This window comes from Pyrus communis, chromosome 17 (assembly GCF_041283825.1).
Source record: "Pyrus communis isolate YQ-2024b chromosome 17, ASM4128382v1, whole genome shotgun sequence".
In the NCBI taxonomy this organism is placed as follows: domain Eukaryota; kingdom Viridiplantae; phylum Streptophyta; class Magnoliopsida; order Rosales; family Rosaceae; genus Pyrus; species Pyrus communis.
In genome coordinates, this window is record NC_142581.1 from 19,590,912 (window position 1) to 19,612,057 (window position 21,146).

Consider the following 21,146-nt stretch of genomic DNA (forward strand, 5'->3'; position numbering starts at 1 on the left):
TAATCTTTTGGCCATCAGAACTTTTTGCATAATTTATGATTTAATACATGCCATACATGAAGCTCGAACTTCAACCATTTATTTTGGGACATGGCATAATGGCATGTCATGCAAATTAAAGATTATAAGTACCATTAACTAATTAGTACTACGGTTTATAAGCATATTTTTCCTAACTTGTATGACGAAGACATTATACTTGTGTTGGTTCAGTACCTAGTTAGAGGCTGGTTCATTGTATGCTTAGCCCAATTTCCATTCCTTCAAAGTAGAATATCGTCGTAACCATAAATAAATAAGTATCATCAGCTCATCTAGGCAAATATATGTATATCTAGCTAGCTAGCACAGGTTTATACAAACCCAAAAGACAAAATAAAGGAAAAAAAATACAATACACCACCTCTAGCTAGGTTAAAAAGAAGGGGGAGAAGGGTTGGATTTGTAACTTTGTACATTGCTTTGAATTGCAAAAATAATTATTGGCAAGCAAAAAGCAAAACTTAGAGCAAATGGAAAAGCTTGTATATATTGCTTTCTCCACTTTGCTTCAAAATTATTGTCCATGCTTAAAAGGACTATAGAGTTCGTGCTTGCTTTTTGTCCACTTATTCTGAGTTGTTGGTTTACGCATCCAAAGCTAAAACTTGCGGCGTCCTAAATTTAGTGCTCATCTGCAAAGTAAATAATAAAGAGAGAATTCTGTCAGTATTGAGCACCAAAAGTCGGACTCGGATCACCTCCGGATTCCAGTCTCCGGAGCCAACTGAGCAAAACATCCCATCCTTCTACGTTTGATCCCATGGTCAGAAATAAATTTAAATATTGAAAGATTCTTACGCAAAACAAAGCAAGATGAAAATGAAAGGATGAAATGTTTTGCTAATGATACTCTGGAGGCTCGGATTCGAAGGTGATCCCAATCCTCAAAAGTCTAGCTGTTGGGGTCTGAGGTGGCAACTCCCAAACTCAAACCTCTTACTTTAATTATGAAGCACTACTATAATTTGATAATCCACACAAAGATTAACTTACATGAAACCGATGACAGTAAATAACATGCACATAACGTTTCAGTTTGATAATACATTTTTATATATAAATTTTTCTTTACATGACAATACGATATTAAACCAAGACACCACACTAGCAGTGATCTCATTCTAACTATGTTGCTCTCAACTCCACAGTCAGAATGAGAGGAGAGAGGGATTAAGAGAAAAGAGAATCCTCCTCCCACCCATGAGCTTTAAGCTGAAGTATTCGTATCATTAGGATGAGGAGTGAGGATAAACACTAGAACCAAATAAGTGCAAAAGGAACTATATGATTTTATTTGTATATAAGTACTACTACCAAAGGCTTAAAAGAAACCAACATTTGTAATATTGAATCAATATATATATCCTCTTGAGTGTCTTAATTATTAAGGAATTAAAAAGCAGCCAGCTAGAACAACTGACAGAAGTTTAGTGCACGGATAGGATACAGTGTCCTTAATTAGTACTATCTTATCTATTTTGGACCAACTTTATAATATATGGCTTCATATACCATCTAAAATTTCCTTTAAACGGCTTCTTAGTTCTTGGCAAATGGGAGCATGATTCTTAGCACTCATGAATTATAATAACACAACTTGATTAGTTAAATAATTAAAAAGAATAGGATTTGGACATGTAGAAATTTGATTAATAGAATAAAAATATATCACTACTGAATAAAATGTGAATCAACATTAATATTGTGAGAATTATATTGGATCTGATCCACATATAAAGGTCTGAGCCATATTTTTGAGACATGAAAGGCCCTTTCCTCTTAGCTGGTCTTGTTAATTATTTTACTTGAATATATTATGTTTCAATGCTTTTGATTTAACTCTAAAAATCAGAGGCAGATTCTCTGCCTTCTCATTTTTCGTGCCCTCCTGTTTGTGTAGTTATGGTTAAGTCACGTCAACATTTTATAATACTGTTCATTTTTGTCTTATTATCTCTACCAAAAAAAAAAAATAAATAAAATATAAAATATTGACGTGACTTGATCGTGACCACACAATAGGAATGCACGAGATATGAGAGTGTAGAGAATCTGCCTCCCTTAAAATCTAACCCAATTCGTACTTGATTGATGTACTTTTATTAGGTGATTGATTTGAGTTAAATTGATCTATGGTCCAAATACCCAGTACGATTGACCTTTTAATTAACTTTATGCAACTAGTTACACTTAATCCTTAACTCAGCTCAAAATTTGAATCGACCAAGGGCGAGTTAGAGAAAGTAGTGACGGATGCATGTTCATAATCATGGGTTGACAACCCTATCAAATTTCGATTAAGCTGGAGTTAGTCATTCAATCCAAACTTGGTTTGCTCGAATTGTTACCTTCTACTAGACCCTAAATACACATGTGAAACCTATAACTAAAGTGTAAATATATCTTATCACATACATTTTCTATTCTTTTTATATTGTCTTTTGTTACTACAGTGTAATGATATTTTTTTATTATTTGTAAGTGAAATGTCTTAAATTTGCACTTCGCAATTGACTAGCCTATAATTTGACTCAAATTCTCCACTTCTTAGACCATGTGTAATGGTTGAGTTCAAGCTTAAAAATTCTCAACTTCTAGATTTACCGATATAGCACCACTAATTAGTTTTTTTCAATTAAGTTAACCAAAATTTTATCAATGCGAAATGTATTATGATTTGATATATATAGGGAAGTGTTATTGGCACTCCAAAAATCTCATTCTACACTCCTCATAAGTGTATTTTTTTTCTTCTAAATATAGAAAGTTTGAAGTATAAAATGAGAATTTTGGAGCACCAATAACAATTCCCTTTTTATATATAGCAAGATTCATGTAATTTACAGATCATCTCTTGGTTTTTTGATTAGGGGAACGGGATGGAAAAGCTGAAATTTTATTGTGATGGAGTCTATGCAATAATTAATGTGAGTTTCTAAATGGCTTATTATATTAGCACCCCACAAATTGTTGAATAAACCCTACATACTTAATACATATCACATTTGTTTTTTCACTTAAAAATTACCCTAATACACCCTACATACTTCCCCATAATACCCCACACCCCACATTCTCAATATACACCTTGTATTTTCTACATACACCCCCCACATTTTATGTACACTCCACATTTCTCACATCTTATAATACTCATTTTTAATTGGTAAAGAGAGGCGTAGTCTATCCTCTGTTAGTCTCATGCTTTAATCAAATAAAGCTTTTAATTTAGACCAAAAATGCGGATTGGAATTTGACAAAAATGCCGCTGGGATTTAAATTATATATGGGTTTGTTTTCAATTCCATTATTAAAACCCTTATCGTTTATTTTTTATGTTTGGTGGTAATTTAGGTGTTTAATTCTTTATGTAATCCTTGTGATCTCTAAAAGATGAATATGAATATAGAAGTTTAAATAACGCAGCAAAAGCAAGATTAAATATTTATTGATGTCGTCGAAATCATTAAAACAATGAAAAATATGAAGTCTTACCTCATGTAAAGCTTCTGAAATGTTGATTTCATGTTCCATTCGTCAAAAATAATTTTTCTCAATCAACATATCTGTAGTTTCATTGGTTGGGTTTCGTTCAACAATGGAGGGTAGGAGAGGTTTTGAAAGTTGAAGAAGAGAAATAATACGCTAAAAGTGATTTGGGATGTATTTAGAATTTTTTTTTTTTCCTAAACCTAATAAGGTCAAAATTGTCATTGCATAGTGGATAAATAAATCATTTAATATTAAATTTTAATGTGAGATGCATTCAACATTTTGTGGGGTGTTAATATAAAAAACCTTTCTAAATTCGTCCACTAAATGAAGCATCAGTGGATATATGACTACTTAATTACTTGGGGAGCAATTTGTCAGAATGCGTGTATGAATCTTCTTCTCTTATTCATATTATCAACACTTGCGATTGTTTATTCCACAAGAAACATTTCTGTGCATGCGTGTATGTACGTATAATTATTATTCTACGTTAACCTCTTAATTTTGCAGTCTAAGGATCAACCCTACTATTATATATTGAGCTGCCAGGGGCAAGAGTGCTTTGACTAACAACCTTTTAATTTTGTGTAAATTACATTTTTCCTTTAAGTACCAACTTGGTTGGTTCCTTTAGACCGTACAATTCCTACAATGGGACAATGGTGCGTACCACCTAGTGTTACAAGTTTATGAAACATATAACTGTTGTAAAATTTATTAAATTTTTATATGCAAAAATCTAATTATCAATTTTTCGAACCATTCAGTCGTAGTAATTACAGATTATAACCACAAACTCTTTTTGATATTGGACAGGTCATTTGTGCAAAGGGATCCTCAATTTTTTTTTTTCAAAAAAAGGGGGATTAAGTGTGGGGCCCACTTCATATCGAACTTTAATGACCCCAACCGTCTATTTTGTAAGTCTCGATTCATAGATCATCCTTGCAAAAATTCAATTTAATCTGAAACTATTTGTCTATTTAATTATCAATATAAAATTGCATTGTCTATTCTATAACAAAATATTCGTTAATTTCTTTTTACTCAATTAGATGTATTAAACATTTCCAATTTGACTAATATTTTGTAAGAATGATCTATGACGTGCAACTTGAAAAATAGAAAGTTCATATCGTTAAAGTTCGATATGATGTGGACACTACAACTAATCCTCATTTTTATAAAATAAAAAATAAAAAAAATAAGGATTCATTCCCTTAAAGTTTCCTGATATTGTAATACCCTTTTCTCTTACATAACAACCTCCACTGCAACTAAGATAATAGCCTAGATTATGTTCATGGACCATTCAGCGGACATCTAATTTAAGGGGGCCTTGCATTCATGTTCATGGATCTAAATGTTGATTATGAGATTACAGCTGATTAATTTCTGGAAATTAAAACTTTCTACGTTCACATATATATAGAAATGGTTTACTTTGTCAAGGACTTCCCCTTTAATCCGCAGATTCACATCTGGAAGTGTATGGTTCGGACTAGTCAACTTATATGGAATGTCAAACACGTCAAATTAATATACAAAGAAAAGCATGTCAATATCAAGTATAGTATACATATAAATATCAAATATAAAACGAAAAGGAGTCCAATAATTGAATCGCAAATCCTTACTGTGTGAGATGAATTTACAATTTGAACCCACAAAATCTAGGCTGCAACATAAGCGCCTTAAAATTAGGAATTTTGAAATCAATGATGGTGATTATCAGACTGTAACTTTTGTTGCCTAGCAGGACTAAGTACTTCAAAACATTTGTTAATAGAATCATAGCTGTATTTTGTTTTCCAAATGGCAGTAAATTCTACTATACACAAATAGTAACGTTTACTTTCTCTACTAGAATATTAAATTACAAAATGGTTCAAATCCATTCCATCGCTGGTGAACTGTAACATTGAATAATACTTGGCATCCCTTCATAGGGGGAACACATATGTCACATCTCATGCGAATTACATATTTTTACTATAAAATTTTCATATCACACGCCTTACAAATAATGTATGTATAGGGTTATAAGGGTTCTCGTAGAAGCCATGTCCTCTTTAAAGCAAGGCTGCTTTGTTGTCTCTCGACCTGTTTGTAAAATGTTTATGTGTGAAAACTGAAAAACTTTTTTTTTTCTCCAATGTTGAAAGTGTGAATACTACATTTATTAGAGCTTTCTGGTACTCTGGCACTCTTCTTCGGAAACTAAACCACACAAACTTGGTGCTCATCCCTAAGGTGAAATGCCCTAGGAATATGACGCAATACGGGCCCATCGCACTATGTAATGTAATCTATAAGATCCTAGCCAAGGTTCTAACTAATAGACTCAAGAAGGTGATGCCGAAAGTGATTGGGGACAATCAATCTGCCTTTGTAGCTTGGAAGCAAATTCAGGACAATATCCTAGTGGTGCATGAAATTCTACATTCCCTGCTTCACCAAAAAAAAGGAGGATCAAGCAGGTATGGCCATAAAGCTGGATATGGCTAAGGCTTACGATCGTGTAGAATAGGATTTCCTCATTGGCATGATGGCCAAATTGGGCTTCGCGCCACTGTTCTGTAGGTGGATTAAGGAATGTATTTCTTTTAGCATTCTTGTTAATGGAACCCCGTTGGGATTCATACGGCCAAAGAGAGGCCTCAGACAGGGGGAGACCCGCTCTCTCCTTTCTTGTTCCTGCTCTATACTTAAGGATTTTCTATGTTGATCAAGAAAGGTTTGGAACAAGGTGCCCTACACGGTTTTAAGATAACGCCTAACGGGATTCCATTAACGCATATTTTCTTTGCGAAGGATTCTGTGTTGTTTGAAAATGCCACGGTGGAGGAGGCAAAAGGAGTAGTAGAAATTTTGAAAGTGTATGCACGGGGCTCTAGTCAGGAAATTAACTTGTCCAAAAGTTCGATTTTCTTTGGATCAAAGGCCTCTAAACGAAACAAGGTGAAAATTAAGGAAACCTTTGAGATTCTATGTAAACAGGGATTCGGGAAGTATCTAGGTCTGCAAGCAGATTTTGGGCATTCCAAAAAAGCAGTTTTTGTGGAGGTTCGGGATAAGATTAAAGCTTGTACGGCAGGATGGGATGAATAGTATATGTCCCAAGCTGGGAAAAAGGTCCTTGTAAAAGCTATGGCCATGGCTTTGCTGAATTATGCCATGAGCTGTTTCAAGCTAACCATTGGGGTTTGTCAGGATGTCGAGAAAGCTATTCGAAATTATTGGTGGAGAGGCAATGATCAGCGTAAGGGAGTCCATTGGATTTCCTGAGACTGGTTAATGAAGCAAAAAAAGTTTGGTGGTTTGGGTTTCAAGGACATCCAGTGTTTCAATCTAGCATTCCTAGCCAAGATTAGGTGGCGGCTTACCCAAAATCCGCTGTCTCTCCTAGCATTAGTATTGAGAGAGAAATATTTTCCCAGGAAAACCTTTAGGGAAGCTACTAAAGGGAAGAACACTTCATGGGGATGGAAGGGCATTTTCAAAGCCCGGAAGGTGTTGCATTAAGGGCTAAGGTGGCGGGTGGGCAATGGAGCAAACATAAATATTACAGAGGACTCATGGTTCCCTAAACCTTCGACGTTTAAAGGTAGACCGAGAGTAAGCCTTAAAGGAACTATGGTTAGTCACTTAATTGACCCAGCCTCTAATTCTTGGAAGGTTGATTTGATCACGACTGGCTTCAATCGGGATGATGTGATCCCAATTTTAAGTATCCCCTTAGGCCAATCTGGCTATTGTGATAGATTAGTGTGGCACCACACCACGAATAGGGAGTATTCTATCAAAACTGGGTATGGGGTGGCAATGAAGCTCATGGAAAATGGTGTTTTGGGAACAAAAGGTTGAGGTGCCCCCAATGAGGTTATGAAACAAAACAAGGTTTGGAATAAGATTTGGAGCTTGCAGGTCTCTAACAAAATAAAAGTCTTCATTTGGCGATGCTACAACAACGCCTTGGCTGTTAAACGCAATCTCAAAAGACGTCATATGAGGATTGACAATGTGTGTGGGGTTTGTAATTCGGTTAATGAAACGGAAAACCACTTGTTCTTCCGTTGTGATTTCAGTCACTTATTCTAGTTTTGTTCTCCGCTTCATCTAAATTCTCATGCACTGGAAGGAGCTAACTTCTTAGAAAGTTGGGAAAAGTTCTGTAATCAGGTCAAGGACAAGGAAGATACCGATGAGATTTGTCAAGATTTTGCCTTTGGTCTGTGGAGGTTATGGAAAAATAGGAATGAGATTGTGTTTAATGGGAAACATCGTCAGCCTCTGGAGGTCTTGGAGGCTTGGAGGAAGAGTACCTTTGAGTACAAAGATGCTCTGTTATGGGATACATCCATCAATTGCCCAAAAATGACCCAGACTCTAAAGACTGCGGAGAAACCATGTGATCAATGGCAGAAACCAAGGTATGGTATTATTAAGATCAATACTAATGTGGCTTGGCGCAAGAACACCATGCGTGCAAGTGTGAGTTAGCTGAGACATGGTTTTGAGGGGTTGCTCCTAGTTACAGGAGGTTTGGGGAATGGTTTCTGTCATAGTGCAGCAGCTGCGGAAGCTTGTGCGATTCGTGATGCTTTGGTGGCGTGTATCGACCATAGATTGGATCAAGCGATTATTGAATTTGATGCTAAGTCGATAATTCTGATGTTAAGGAAGGAAGTGACTCAAGATTTTAGTATTGAATGTATTCTTGATGACATCGAGGTTCTTGCGCAAAGGTTGAAGTCGGTGACTTTCACCTTTGTGCCTAGGGATTGTAACCGTGTTGCCTACTTAGTGGCTAAGGATATGTTCAAGGAGGGTCGAGCTATTACCTAGGATTGTATTGGCCCATCTTTCTTGTTTAATACCCTTGCTCAGGATGTAAACATTTATATTCACCTTTAATTTATTCTATCTTTCGGAAGAAAAAAAAATGTGTATATTTAACATACTGAAGCTTTAATATTGACCTGAGGCGTGCATGCATGCATGCATGTAAAACCAAAAACAACGTCTTATTTTATTTATTTGTCAATTTGAACAAGCCATTTAAATTAAAGATATGATGGTGGAGAACTATAGTGTACTCACAAATAGCCGGGTTAGAGCATAAACGAGTGATTACAGCTAATCTTAATAGAAGTAACAAGGCAGGTCCTAACATTTCAGAGTGCGCGATGATTATGTTACCAGAGATGAACTTTAAAAGAGTATTTATATCAGTTTGGATATAGACCTTTTTAGAATAGAATCCTGTATTAAATTTGGAGATCCCAGAGGATATCCAGGAGTAGATATTGTATTCTTTTAGAAGTGTGATTACTTGTGGCGCACGCCAATCCATAGATAGTAAAAACTTTAAGAATATAGGAAACCTAGCTGATTATGTGTTGGATCAGGTTCTCATATCTTGCGGAACAAGCATGGTCAATCTCAATGAAGCCATTTGGACTTCGCCCACTGCTCCAAAACAGGATGATGATGGCATCGCTACTCCGTTAATCCAACTCCACTAGGAGCTATTGAGCCCATAACCAGACTTCTAAGGTACTTGTATTTCGATCCACCTTACTTCGGCTCTAGAAAATAATGGTCCCACACTGCCTCTAACTATGTATGTGAACTTGTTCTCATTAAGGATGGATAGTTATCCAAAGACCATGGCTTTCAGAGTAAGTTGGAATACATACCCCTTATTCTTTTATCGTCGTTTGGTGATCTGGTTTCACAAAGTAGACGAAACATTCCGGATTTAGACGTGTTGTCTAAAGAGTCGTTCCATAAAGGTTGTAATGATGAAGAGTGCCTCAGCTGCATGTGTACAAAAACTAAGAAACTTCCTTCAATACTCTAAACGGATTCTAACCGTCCGATTTGCCAATCCCAAAAGAAGTCGATTCGTATTCAACAGTTGGATGGTTATGCAACACCTCTCTTATATAACTCTGAACCCTTCCATTCGTCTTCCCAAAAAAATCCCCAAATTGCTTTCATTCTAGAAAAATGCTCCAACTTCTCTCGTTTTTCTTCATTAAAAACTATTTGATCATTTCATGCTTCTCTCATGGCCGCGTCTTCAAGCAAAAAAATAAAATAAAAATTAGATCAAGAACTCCTCTTATAATATTCCACTGACAAGACTATGTAACCAAGAAGAAGGGCTGACATCTGTTCAAAGCCACCAAGACATTTTGAACCAATGCAGGGACTAGTGGGAACCTGGGCAGAATGTACAAGTTAATCTTCCTACCTCTTTCTGATCTTTAGCACCCATGCACTATAATTCATCCATGGTACTTTGATTTAGGCTTGATATTTCCTTTGCCTAATCTTTTGAAATGAATTATGATTAGTTATGACATGGTCATCTATGACCTAGCTCCAGTCACCTTTAGACTTATCACCTGTTATAAACTGCTTAATCAATGGTATGAGGCTGAACTGGTTTTCAAGAATTTAGAATGTTGCACAACGCGCAAAAAAACTTCGACAGTCATTCCTATTTCACGCCAAAGCCAAGTTTCATATGGGCATCATATATCCCAGATGTTCTCTAACAAGACAAGGATTGGTAGAATGATGTTTTGGTGGTTGATGGTGACTGTGAAAGAGGTATCTCTAGGGTCACAGTCAAGAGAGTTCCTTTTTCTAATTTTTGTCTTAACAATGACCTATAGAACCTTGAGGGTGTGTCAAGTAGAGCTAATTAATTGTATGTTGCAAAACCGCTGAGCACTGAAGTTGGAATGGCTGACTCCCCTTTTTCGATGCCTAGATCACTAAAAAAACGCAGTTGTTAGTCATCGTTCCAGGTTTCCCATCTTGGATCCAAACTGGATTGAAATGTAAGACTTACAAGGGAATTCATTCACTTAGACCTAAACTTTCACCAAATATGGTGAAGAAAATACGAAAACGATCCAACAATGCATCTTCATTATTAATTATTTCCTTCTAGCCATGACAGCTATATGAAAGAATGGCAGTCAAAGTGGTATCTGATGATCCTAAAGGAAAGGCTGAAGTTCATCTGATAAGAAGAATGTGATGTCGTGTCGCTCTGGAAAACATAGGTCTATAGGTTTCAACAATATAACCCTTTACAAGAGAGACTTAACCTTCCCTCTTTCCTTCCTTCGGACCAACGCAGTTGCAGCAACATGAGCCTAAGTTCGAGCCTTCATCTTTGCAACAACAAATCGCTTCACCGTTCACCAAAGTGAAGTCCATGTCCCTGAATCTTCCCTTCCCCAAATTCCCATACTTTCAATAACAAAGAGTCTACCTGAATCTACTCAAGTGCCTACCGAAGCCAGTACTCCTTTGTTTAGCTCTGACTAGAGTTGAAGGAATGGCATAACCTCCTTTTATGATTAGGTCCTCTCTAAACCAGGTTGTCCTTCCGACGAATGCTAGAAGACTTCAGAATTCAGACTGGCTCGAACTCTACTTGGCACCAAAATTACCCTGGTAAATTACAAGGAAATTTGTACACCCTTTGAGGATTCTTTAATGTGATGTCACGAAAGCCATGATAATCCATTTTCGTTTTTATAAAATAGCTTTGGTAAATTTTCTCTTTCTCTTTCTTATTTGTGTTGATTAGGCTCATGTATAGACGGAGACGGTTCTCTTTCGTCAAGTGAAGAAGATTAGTTCGCTTGAGCAGTCTTTCTTGCATGAGTTGGAGACCAAATTTTAACTTGACCAACAGTTATAGGCTTAATCAACAAAACTCCAAAAAGTGCAAGCGGAGCAATAGCCATGAAGGAAGCTCGTGACGTGGAGGTGAAGAAGCTAATAAACCAACCCACTTTCGAGGAGATTAAGGAAAATGACAGGTAAGCAACCCTTACCACAGTGCGGGAAGAGCTCGAGCTGGGTCACAAAGCAAAAGTTGAGGTAGAGCAAGCTCGGGTGCGCCTTGAAGCAGAATCAGAACTAGGGCTGTCATTGGAGCGGAATGCTTGGGAAAATAAGCGGACCAGTCTTCAACTAGAGGTGGAAAAACTTCACCATGAGGTCGAACAAAACGATAACGCATGCTTTATAGCTTTTGAAAAATAAGCACGAGTCGAAACTAGCAGGACTGCATGCATCATTTAAGAATGTACAAAGAGATATATCTTTGGGTATATCTGGGTTACACGCGACAAGATCACCTGGAAGGTTGAGACGTCTATCATATTCTTAAAGAAATCCAAGAAGCTAATTTCCCCGTTCCAGAGTACCTACGGAATAAGATCTCTGATTTGAAGGCGTCCGAAGAGAAGAGATCTAGTTATAGTGGTGATCCACCAGCTGATTCTTCCACAGGTCCTCCAATCACTGATAAAGGAAATCTATTGCCAAAGTGGATCATTGATACATTTTCGATAGTTAATTTGATTGCCATGATGGGGGCATATCCCTTCCAAGATTAAAATTTATTTGCCCCAGTGATGGGACTCAGGCTTTTCCTCTTTCAATGTATTTTGGTTATAAATGAGTGATCTATTGAATGATGCTTATGCTTGTGTCTGAATAGTTTTTACCCAAGTGACTAAGTGCTTGGAACTTTGCATCCTTTGGTTCTACATTATAGAATATAGTTTAATCCGACAAGCTTTTCGAAGTAAGCTAACTTTGGAGTAATAAATAACAAAGCAAAGCATGAATAAGCTTGTGGGCCCCAGATAGAGCTCAAAGCCCCTTTGGTAATGTTGAACCCATGGAAAATGTTTTGCTCTACATTTTCCTTAGTGCATTGATCGGATTAAGGACGAGAAAGTTTCGTCTTATGTCATGAATGGATTAAACTGTGCGTCGGATTTGTTTGTTCTTCTTGCCCAATTCCAGGGTTAAAGGTCTTGATATTTGCAACATAACGCTAAGTGAGGATTCCTCTTTAGTTCGAATTGCTTGTCCATCCCCAGTGAATCTTAAATGAAAGTTCTTTGGAGACTTGGTCACTAGCATATGGGTCGGAAATACCTTTAGAATCCTTTTGTCAAACACTATGCGTCGAATTTGAGCATTTCTGATCGAACTACATTAGCTAGCTTGGCTGAAAAAACTTTCTATGTATCAGAGCTTTATCAAAATAAAATTTCTCTAGGGGATTGCCTAGTCTCGATGCCCCATTCGGACCTGCTTAACACATGGTGTTGTAGAACATACTTAACTCAATATGTTGGTTTGGGATAAAAGTAGTCACACTCAGCGTTAGAGTTTAGAGCCATCATCGGATGCTTCCGGATCGACCTTTTGACTATTCTCTCGAATGGCGTAAAGCCCAGGTTTGAATTTATAACCAACCTTTATGATTGTATAATCTTTTTGGAAGCCAAATAGTGCACTGGACTTGCAGATTATAGGGCCATGTTGCCATGTATGTAGCCCACCAATCGTAACTGCACTTATTACGACTCGGGCCTCTCAAAATGCTAACTGAACAATATGAAATGCACTAAAAGAGATTCATTTGACATTATTACATTGGATTTTTTTCCCTTTCAATTATGCAAAGTTTCAAAGTTATGTGTTGCTTAAGTGATCAAGGTATTCCCTGCATTACCTAAAAAGAGAAAAACAAAAAACAAAAAAAAAAAAAGAAACAGATACTAGTCACAAGATTATTAACCTCTAGAATTTTTTTCATTGATAAAGGAAATAGGGTTGTTGATAAAGGGGTGTGATTAAATCCGTAGATGATTACCTACATATCTCCTAGAAAGAGAATCAAATCATTGGTGTAGTTCTAAGAAAAGATGATATATTATAAGTATTACATCACGGATCATCTTCAAGAAATAGTCTATGGTGGGGGGTTAAGGAGATAAATTCTTTATGGACTTGTCTTCATGCAGGTGGCGACATTGTGATTGAGTTAGAATGGATAACCTACACATCCCTGGAAGGATAATCAAATCACATGTAGTTAGGAATATAGCTTCACTAATTGATTTGGAGGCGTTTGGGAAGGGAAGGTCCATCTCAGAGTGATGGGGACTCCTCATCTTTGTGTTGTCTACCATCTTGAAGGTAGGTTTCTTTGCTAAGTGACGATCCATAATGTGTGCTTGTTGGACTTGTCTCTGTCCTTTGGTTCAGGTGAATCCTCATTTCTTGCCTTGCCCTTGACGAACTTCCAGCAATGTCCCTGATCTAGTAGTTCTTTAGTGTAATATCTTAGTGTGCAACAATTCCAGGTAGCATGGCGGGTACTATAGTGGAAAGAGCAGTATTCATTCAGATTTTTCTTTTCCAGGTCATCGGGAAGTGGTTTTGTATGTTGGAGGTAAGGTTTGTCTTAATTTGTGAAGGATGTTGTTGATGTAGTGTCAAAGTAGTGTATAACTTCAGCTTGGGTGGAGCTTACTTGTCCCAATGACCTCTTATGTTAGTCTAATGTGGAGAATAAGGGAAGTGACGCAGTCGTTCTTCCTACGATCAGTCTTTTGGCATAGTTTTGATCAATAGCATCTTTTGGGTTTTATCGTCTCAGTCGGTGAAGTCATCCACTACGTCAAAACACTCTGCCAGGGTGGCGTAGTATATTTCTTTTTGTTCAATTTCTGGAGAGATGCGAGTGATAATGTGACATCCCACATCGCCCAGGGAAGTGATCCTTAAATGTATATTCCCATCCCTACCTAGCATGAGGCCTTTTGGGAGCTCACTAGCTTCGGGTTCCGTAGGAACTCCGAAGTTAAGCGAGAAGGGGGCTAGAGCAATCCCATGATGGGTGACCCACTGGGAAGTTGCTTGTGAGTTCCCAAAAACAAAACCGTGAGAGAATGGTAAGCCTAAAGCGGACAATATCGTGCTACGGTGGTGGAGCGGACCCAGGAAGTGATCCGCCCCGGGTCGGGATGTGACAATTTGGTATCAGAGCCTAACCCTGGTCGCGTGTGTGTCGACGAGGACGTCGAGCCCCTAAGGGGGGTGGATTGTGACATCCCACATCGCCCAGGGAAATGATCCTTAAATGTATATTCCCATCCCTACCTAGCACGAGGCCTTTTGGGAGCTCATTGGCTTCGAGTTCCGTAGGAACTCCGAAGTTAAGCGAGAAGGGGGCTAGAGTAATCCCATGATGGGTGACCCACTGGGAAGTTGCTTGTGAGTTCCCTAAAACAAAACCGTGAGGGAATGGTAAGCCCAAAGCGGACAATATCGTGCTACAGTGGTGGAGCGGGCCCGGGAAGTGATCCGCCCCGGGTCAAGATGTGACAGATAAAGACCTTGTTTGATCGACATGGTGGCCAGCATGTCGTTTAACTTTTCCACCTTAGCCAGCTCCGCACTGAAACGCTTCAAGTAGGTCATAAAACTTTCATCGTTAAATTGGGGAGTTATACTGAACAAGGCCTTGTGACGCTTGTAGACATCATGATACACTAAATAAATGGAGGGGAAAAGGTCAGCTAGGCTATCGAAGGAATCGATGGATCTGACTGGCACCTCTGAAAGCCATCTCATTGCAGGTCCTTCTACTCTGGATAGGAACATCTTGCACATCCAAGCATCATTGTTATTGTATAACGCCATAACATTTTGGTAGTGCATAACATGATAATATGGATCGGAGTCCCTGCGGAACGATTTGAACCGGGGCTGGGTAAATTTCTCAAGTGATGGTACGGAATGATAATTTGGTCATTTAGAAGTTCATGACAATCCATATAGTTTTATTAAAATCCATAATAAAAGTCTTACAAACTCGATTAAAATTTATGTACAATTTAATTAAAATATATGTAGATTCTATGGAAGTCAAACAAATTTCATGAGTTCTATGAATACAATACACCTCCTTAATCTAGCTTCATGAAAAATCAAGAAAGTTGATCCTCAAATCCTACAAGAATTCATATATATAATATCGTAAAAGTTAAATACAATAATCATTTTTTCATACCAGACCAATTAATTTCATTTTGAAATATAAAAAGTAGATTTTTTGTGTTTGCCATTACTCTGACCAATTTATTATTCATATTAGCAGGTGTTGTCATACATGAATTTCATGTAATTGGTTTATTTATATTTGAAGAATGATATCTACCTTCTCTTTTGTACATTTTTTTTTACCTTGTATTCTTAAGACCTATGTGAATATTACTTGATGGTTGAAACAATTTATTTATAGAACACTCTATAAATGTGAACAGAGCTATAAATTAATCAAATAAAAAATCGTTTGATCATTCGATTAACATCGTTATGATTTCATCATTTAACTGAAGAGCATGGTTTGTCTATGATTGGATACAAGTGAGATGACTAAATGAGTTCGAATTTATCTAATTTTTTTTAGATATGATCTTTAAATGGTGATTTAGAAAATAAATAGTTTGGACTATCAAGTAATATTGTAGTACCTTAAAAATAAAGTAAAATGCAAAAATAAAGGTACAAAAGGGAATGCAGCTAGCATTCTCCGTCTTTTATTGTATCTAAGTAGCCAAAATCTCGGACAAAAATAGTAGAAGCTAAACCAATCCATAGTAATGTCATTTGAATTATGAACACCAGGTTTAAGAAGTTCATCATATCGTGTGCGAGGGAAATGATCCCTTTTTTTTTTTATTTGAACAAACGACACTAAAACAGTGGAAGAGTAAGCTAAACCTCACAATGTGTTAGCACTCATGTGGTTCAAATTCGCTTTTAGCGATAATAAAACATAAGATTTCTCACTTACAAATGAAGCAGAATACGATTAGACCATAGTACTTAATGACACTCCCTCTTAATATCTTAAAGAAAGAAAAAGAAAATATCTCTCTCTTAATAGCTAAGTCTGCGTGGTATAGTAAGTGTTTCCAATTAACCTTTGTTTACAAATCAAAAGGTTGTATTCACTAATTAATCCATTATAATTCTCAATCTGCGATTTTGATTACACGTGAAGCATGTCAATCTTGACCAAAGGTGAGTTCAAAAAGTGACATTTGTCTAGCAATATGCCTCGATTTCTTTACTTTTCACCTAACATATTACCTAAAATTTTGGCTTTATGAGAGAGCACCTTTCATTGTATATGGAATTTAAAAGTTGAAGCGACTTGCAAGTAACACGTCCACGCACAAATGCTTTTCAAATACAAATATCTTTGTCCTCATTAAATAGCAACGTATGCATCTCACTTTCACATCTACTATTGGGACCAACATAAACGTTAATTTGGATTTAACCACAAATTAGTTTACCCAAGTTAATTAAACTAGTTTGTATTGTCCTTTTGTCGGTCTAAAATTTTGGCTTGGATTGGTAACTTTTGTTCTATCATAATCTATAATAAAATAATGCATGCTTATGGTTTCGACATACGGCAAGTGCCAAGTCATATGTGACTAAGGTTAACTCTAGAATTAAAAGTGATATCCTATTAAATTACATACAAAAACACAATTATTATTTCAATAATTGATGGCCACCTTCATATATTTCATATATTAGACAAATGACTAATTGAATCTGATCAAACACATGCCAAATTTTTCATAACATGCCATGGTGATCCTATATTTAGTTTTCACTACATGTGTGTGGTCAAGTTACCAATTGAGTATGATCAAATTCCATGCCAACTACTCACCAAGCTATTCTTTTGCCATTGTAGCCAATATACGTTGCTATAGGGTTTTTAAGTTCTTGGGTAAGGAAGAGCGGGATAACAAGTTAAGATTAAGATATGTTAATTTGAGCCTCAAATTTGGAGTAAATAATATTAATTATAACAAAAAAAATATTTAAGCAATGTGCTTATATTAATGAGAATTTCTTTTTACAACGACATATTTACATTAGGAATTAACAGAGTTGGACTAAATCACATAATAAATTAATCTTAATAATTTAATATCACACTAGCAATTTGCAGCTAATACATACAAATAGAAAAAAGTATATATCTAATGAAAATGTGGTACTAAATAACACATTAGCAAGAATTAAAGTCCTTCAGAAAATTAACGTTTGACCCTATCCATCAATGATTTGGTAAACCATTGGATTTTGAAGAAGTCTTTACGCCAAAATCTTACCCTGTCAGATTTTCTCCCTGAGTAGCCTAAGTGAATTGGGTGAAGTAGTTGAGTTCAAAACTTTTGCATCTATTTTGTGTCTAGTTCTCTGTGAGTCCCTGCACCCTCTCTTGTCAAAAAATTAGATAAGATACAAAAGATTTGAAGTAAAACTAGGGAAATGGTAAATTCTAAATTCATATCTATGTGAACAAAACAAAAATCCTACAAGATGGAAATGACATTTTTTTTGTAGTAACAGAAAACAATTATGCTCTCCACCTATTTCTTTCCTGCGTAACAACTAACTATTAACAAATTAACATTATCGCTCGCTTCCCCACCTATTTCTTGCCTGTGTAACAACTAACTATATAACAAATTAACGTTATCACTCTACTGAAAAAATCTTACACGACGATGATGCTAATAATACTAAAAGCAACCTCTCTTAATTAATCAATATCTGATCTGTCAAATATTACCTAATCCATCTGTATCAAATTAACAGCCTAACATATTTTTTGAATTTAAATTTAATTGAAATTGATATCTCCTCTGTATGAACTTAACTTTTTACTACTTTTATACATCCTAATTAAGAAAAAGCTTTAATTTAATAATTACTTGGTTTACCCAATAAATTAATCAGTCCCTAAAACTTTCATTCATCTACACAATCAAATGTGCTGGAATAGGATTCAATTTGGATTTTCACCCACGGTTTCAACGTCTTTTTTCAGTCCCTAAAAAATGAAATATTAAAGTTATGGTCATGATCATTGTCTTCGTATTTGGGTATGTAATTGTGTAAAGGTCCTAGCTGTCCGGTCAAGGCCATTTACGAAACCCTAACATCAATAGTGCTGTTTTCTTTTCATTTGTATTTGGGTATGTGATTGTGTGTATAGTCTGCAAAAGTAGCCAATTACCAACCAAAAGCAGGCACTTTCTTATAAAAATTGATAAAAACAAAGGGGAAAAGAGAGAGAAAAAGAAAAGTAAAGAAAAGGTCACTATATTTTTAGGGAGGGCCAGCGTTTTGGTAGTGTATCAGTGTATTGGTTTCACTTTAACGTAGTGGAATCACATCAGGATGTAGTGGAAGTGGTACTGTAGCTGTAAAAGCAGGTTTGAGGTTTAAAAAATAAAAATTATAACATTAGGCTCTTGGATCTTTTAAAGTCCAAATTAACCCTTCAATTATTATGGTAGAAGAATGTGGCCCCAAAATGGTCCTTGTAAATTGGAGCTTATGCATGACTTGGAAACTAAGATTCAAATGATTACAAGTGTTTTCAAACTTTCCAGCTGACTTCTAGATCTCAAATTCCATGAAAGATTATTGGAATATACAAATGAGAAATGCTACAAATATCCTCTCTTAAAATAGAATATGAACTGTTCGTGATCTCATGTTTTTTACATAATATTCTATAATGTTGACATGAAAATTATGATGAAAATATAAGATAGCGTAAAGTCCATAAAGAGTCTTAGTTTTGAGAATCTTCTTCACATTTCTTTATACAAATTATATAGAAATTTTTTATAAAGTTATGCATGCATTGTCTTATGTTGTGAATTATTGCCTGTACTGCAGTTGTAACAATATCACTTTTTTTAATATGAAAAAATCAATAACAAGTTCATGTGAAATCATGCACGTTATTTGCAGCCGAATGATATACAATATGATATGTTTCAAATAAAAAGTGAGAAAATTAAGAAATAAGATCAAATAAATTATTAATTTCCCCCAGCTGGTTCCTGCAGTCTCTATATGCTGTACGAACTGGTACCCTGCGATGAATATACCGTACCCTTCTTTCTTGTAATTTTGTATTCCACATCCAGACACATACGGGTTGGAAGGTTGGAATCTGCTTACGATTTTAAAAATAATCGAATTTGAGGGTAGTAAAGAAGAAAACACGTAAGGGTAAAAGCCTAAAAATTTGGAATGGCCAACAATTTATTTATTTTTTTTTTTTTTTTTTTTTTGTGCTTTCTTAAGCAGTTTCTTCAAGAACATAGAAATCAATCAAGGACTTAAAAGCTGAAATTTAGAAAGAAAAAAAAAACAACTGCAATTTGACACAATTAATAAAACTAATTAAGCGACTTCTCTTTTATTGTTTATCAACAATAATATAAGACGTACTCAAATCTTCAAAATACGGGATATATGCATGAGGCAAAGCTTATTACTCTTACATTCTCCTCTGCTGCCACAAATTCTTATAAAACTTCTCTATAAACTCCTCCGCCGCTTTATCTACGTGGTTGTCCTCGTCAGCCTCCCTCAACGGAAACGGTGAGTCCGTTATCCTCAGCTGGCGGACCATAGGGCTCTTTCCGAACCCGGGAAGCACTGGTGATGCTGCCACGGATGCCACCATCTCCACAGCCCACGATTCATTATTCAACATCTCCAAAACCGCCTTGACGGCACCTGCGGTCGCCATCTCATCATCCTGAGTTAGCGGTGCGTGAGCACACGTGAAGAAGTTGTTGTGATTACTGTGGTGGCGGCGCTTGCCCATGAGGTGAAAAGGGTAGTTCGGGGTGTTGCTGCAGCTGAACTCATACTCTCGTGGGGCGGCAGAAGAGGTGGTGCTGCTGTAGTGGGGGTGGTTGTGGTTGTGGTGATGGTGGTGGAACATGAGGTTGCTTAGGGCTTTGCTGGCAAGTTTGCCACGCTTCATCATCATGTTGAGGTCGAGTAGGAGCTTTCGCTTTGAAATTCCCTTTTTTAGCATGAAGAAAGCTACACGTACTATACTCCATATTCTTCTGGCAATTACTGGTAGATTATTTTGTTCCATTTTGAAGGCTTTAATTTTATTTTGTCAAATTGAGAGAGAGAGAGAGAGAGAGAGAGAGAGAGTTGTTGGGTGTGAGTTCTAAAGAAGAGGGGGGAAGGGGTATTTAAGGGTGGATACGGAGGTGGTGGAAGAGAAGAGTGTTGAGTTTGTATTTCTGTTTGAATAAATAATCTTTTTGAAAATGGTCTGAAAAGTAAGGTTTGTATTTCAATTATGCACTAGCTGGAATGGCTTCTTGTGGAGCGGATGCCTAGATTTTTAGTTTTACTGTTTTGGTTGCATAGATTTTTAGTGTTACTTTTCTTCAGAGACCAAACATGCACAATGATGTTACTTTTTTTAATAAGAAAATTTGCATAAATACGGCCTAAACTTTTAAAACAGTGCACAAATACCACTCGAAGTAAAAACTTTTGCAACTTACCACCCAAACTTTGCTTTTTATAGCAATGTACCTCGTTACAAAATCTGTTAGCTGATGATGTGTGTCATGTGGGCCCCGAGGCTTTGCTTGATGTGTATATAAAATTACCAAAGCATCTTGTTCCTCTCCTGCAGTTGAACTGTTGAAGAACTCGCAGAATCATAGAAATTGAGCTGAATCTGCAAAACAGAAGGGGGGGGGGGTAGAAATTCGAGAGTTTGTTACGCTTTAACTTGCCTCTTTATTACTCTACAAACTTCTTAAGAGTGACAGCAAGCAAGAAAACGAAACAGAACTTACACGGAGTCCGCTAGATTGGGGGCAATCACTGCA

At 36.5% G+C, this 21,146-nt stretch overlaps 1 protein-coding gene across 1 annotated transcript; it reads right to left on the minus strand.

Annotated features, from left to right (window-relative positions):
- Nucleotides 1-19,668: 19,668 nt before the first annotated feature.
- LOC137708976 (uncharacterized) lies at nucleotides 19,669-20,815 on the minus strand. The gene has a single exon (XM_068448128.2). The coding sequence runs from the start codon at nucleotides 20,387-20,389 to the stop codon at nucleotides 19,775-19,777; it is 615 nt and encodes a 204-aa protein (XP_068304229.2). The 5' UTR covers nucleotides 20,390-20,815; the 3' UTR covers nucleotides 19,669-19,774.
- Nucleotides 20,816-21,146: the final 331 nt, after the last annotated feature.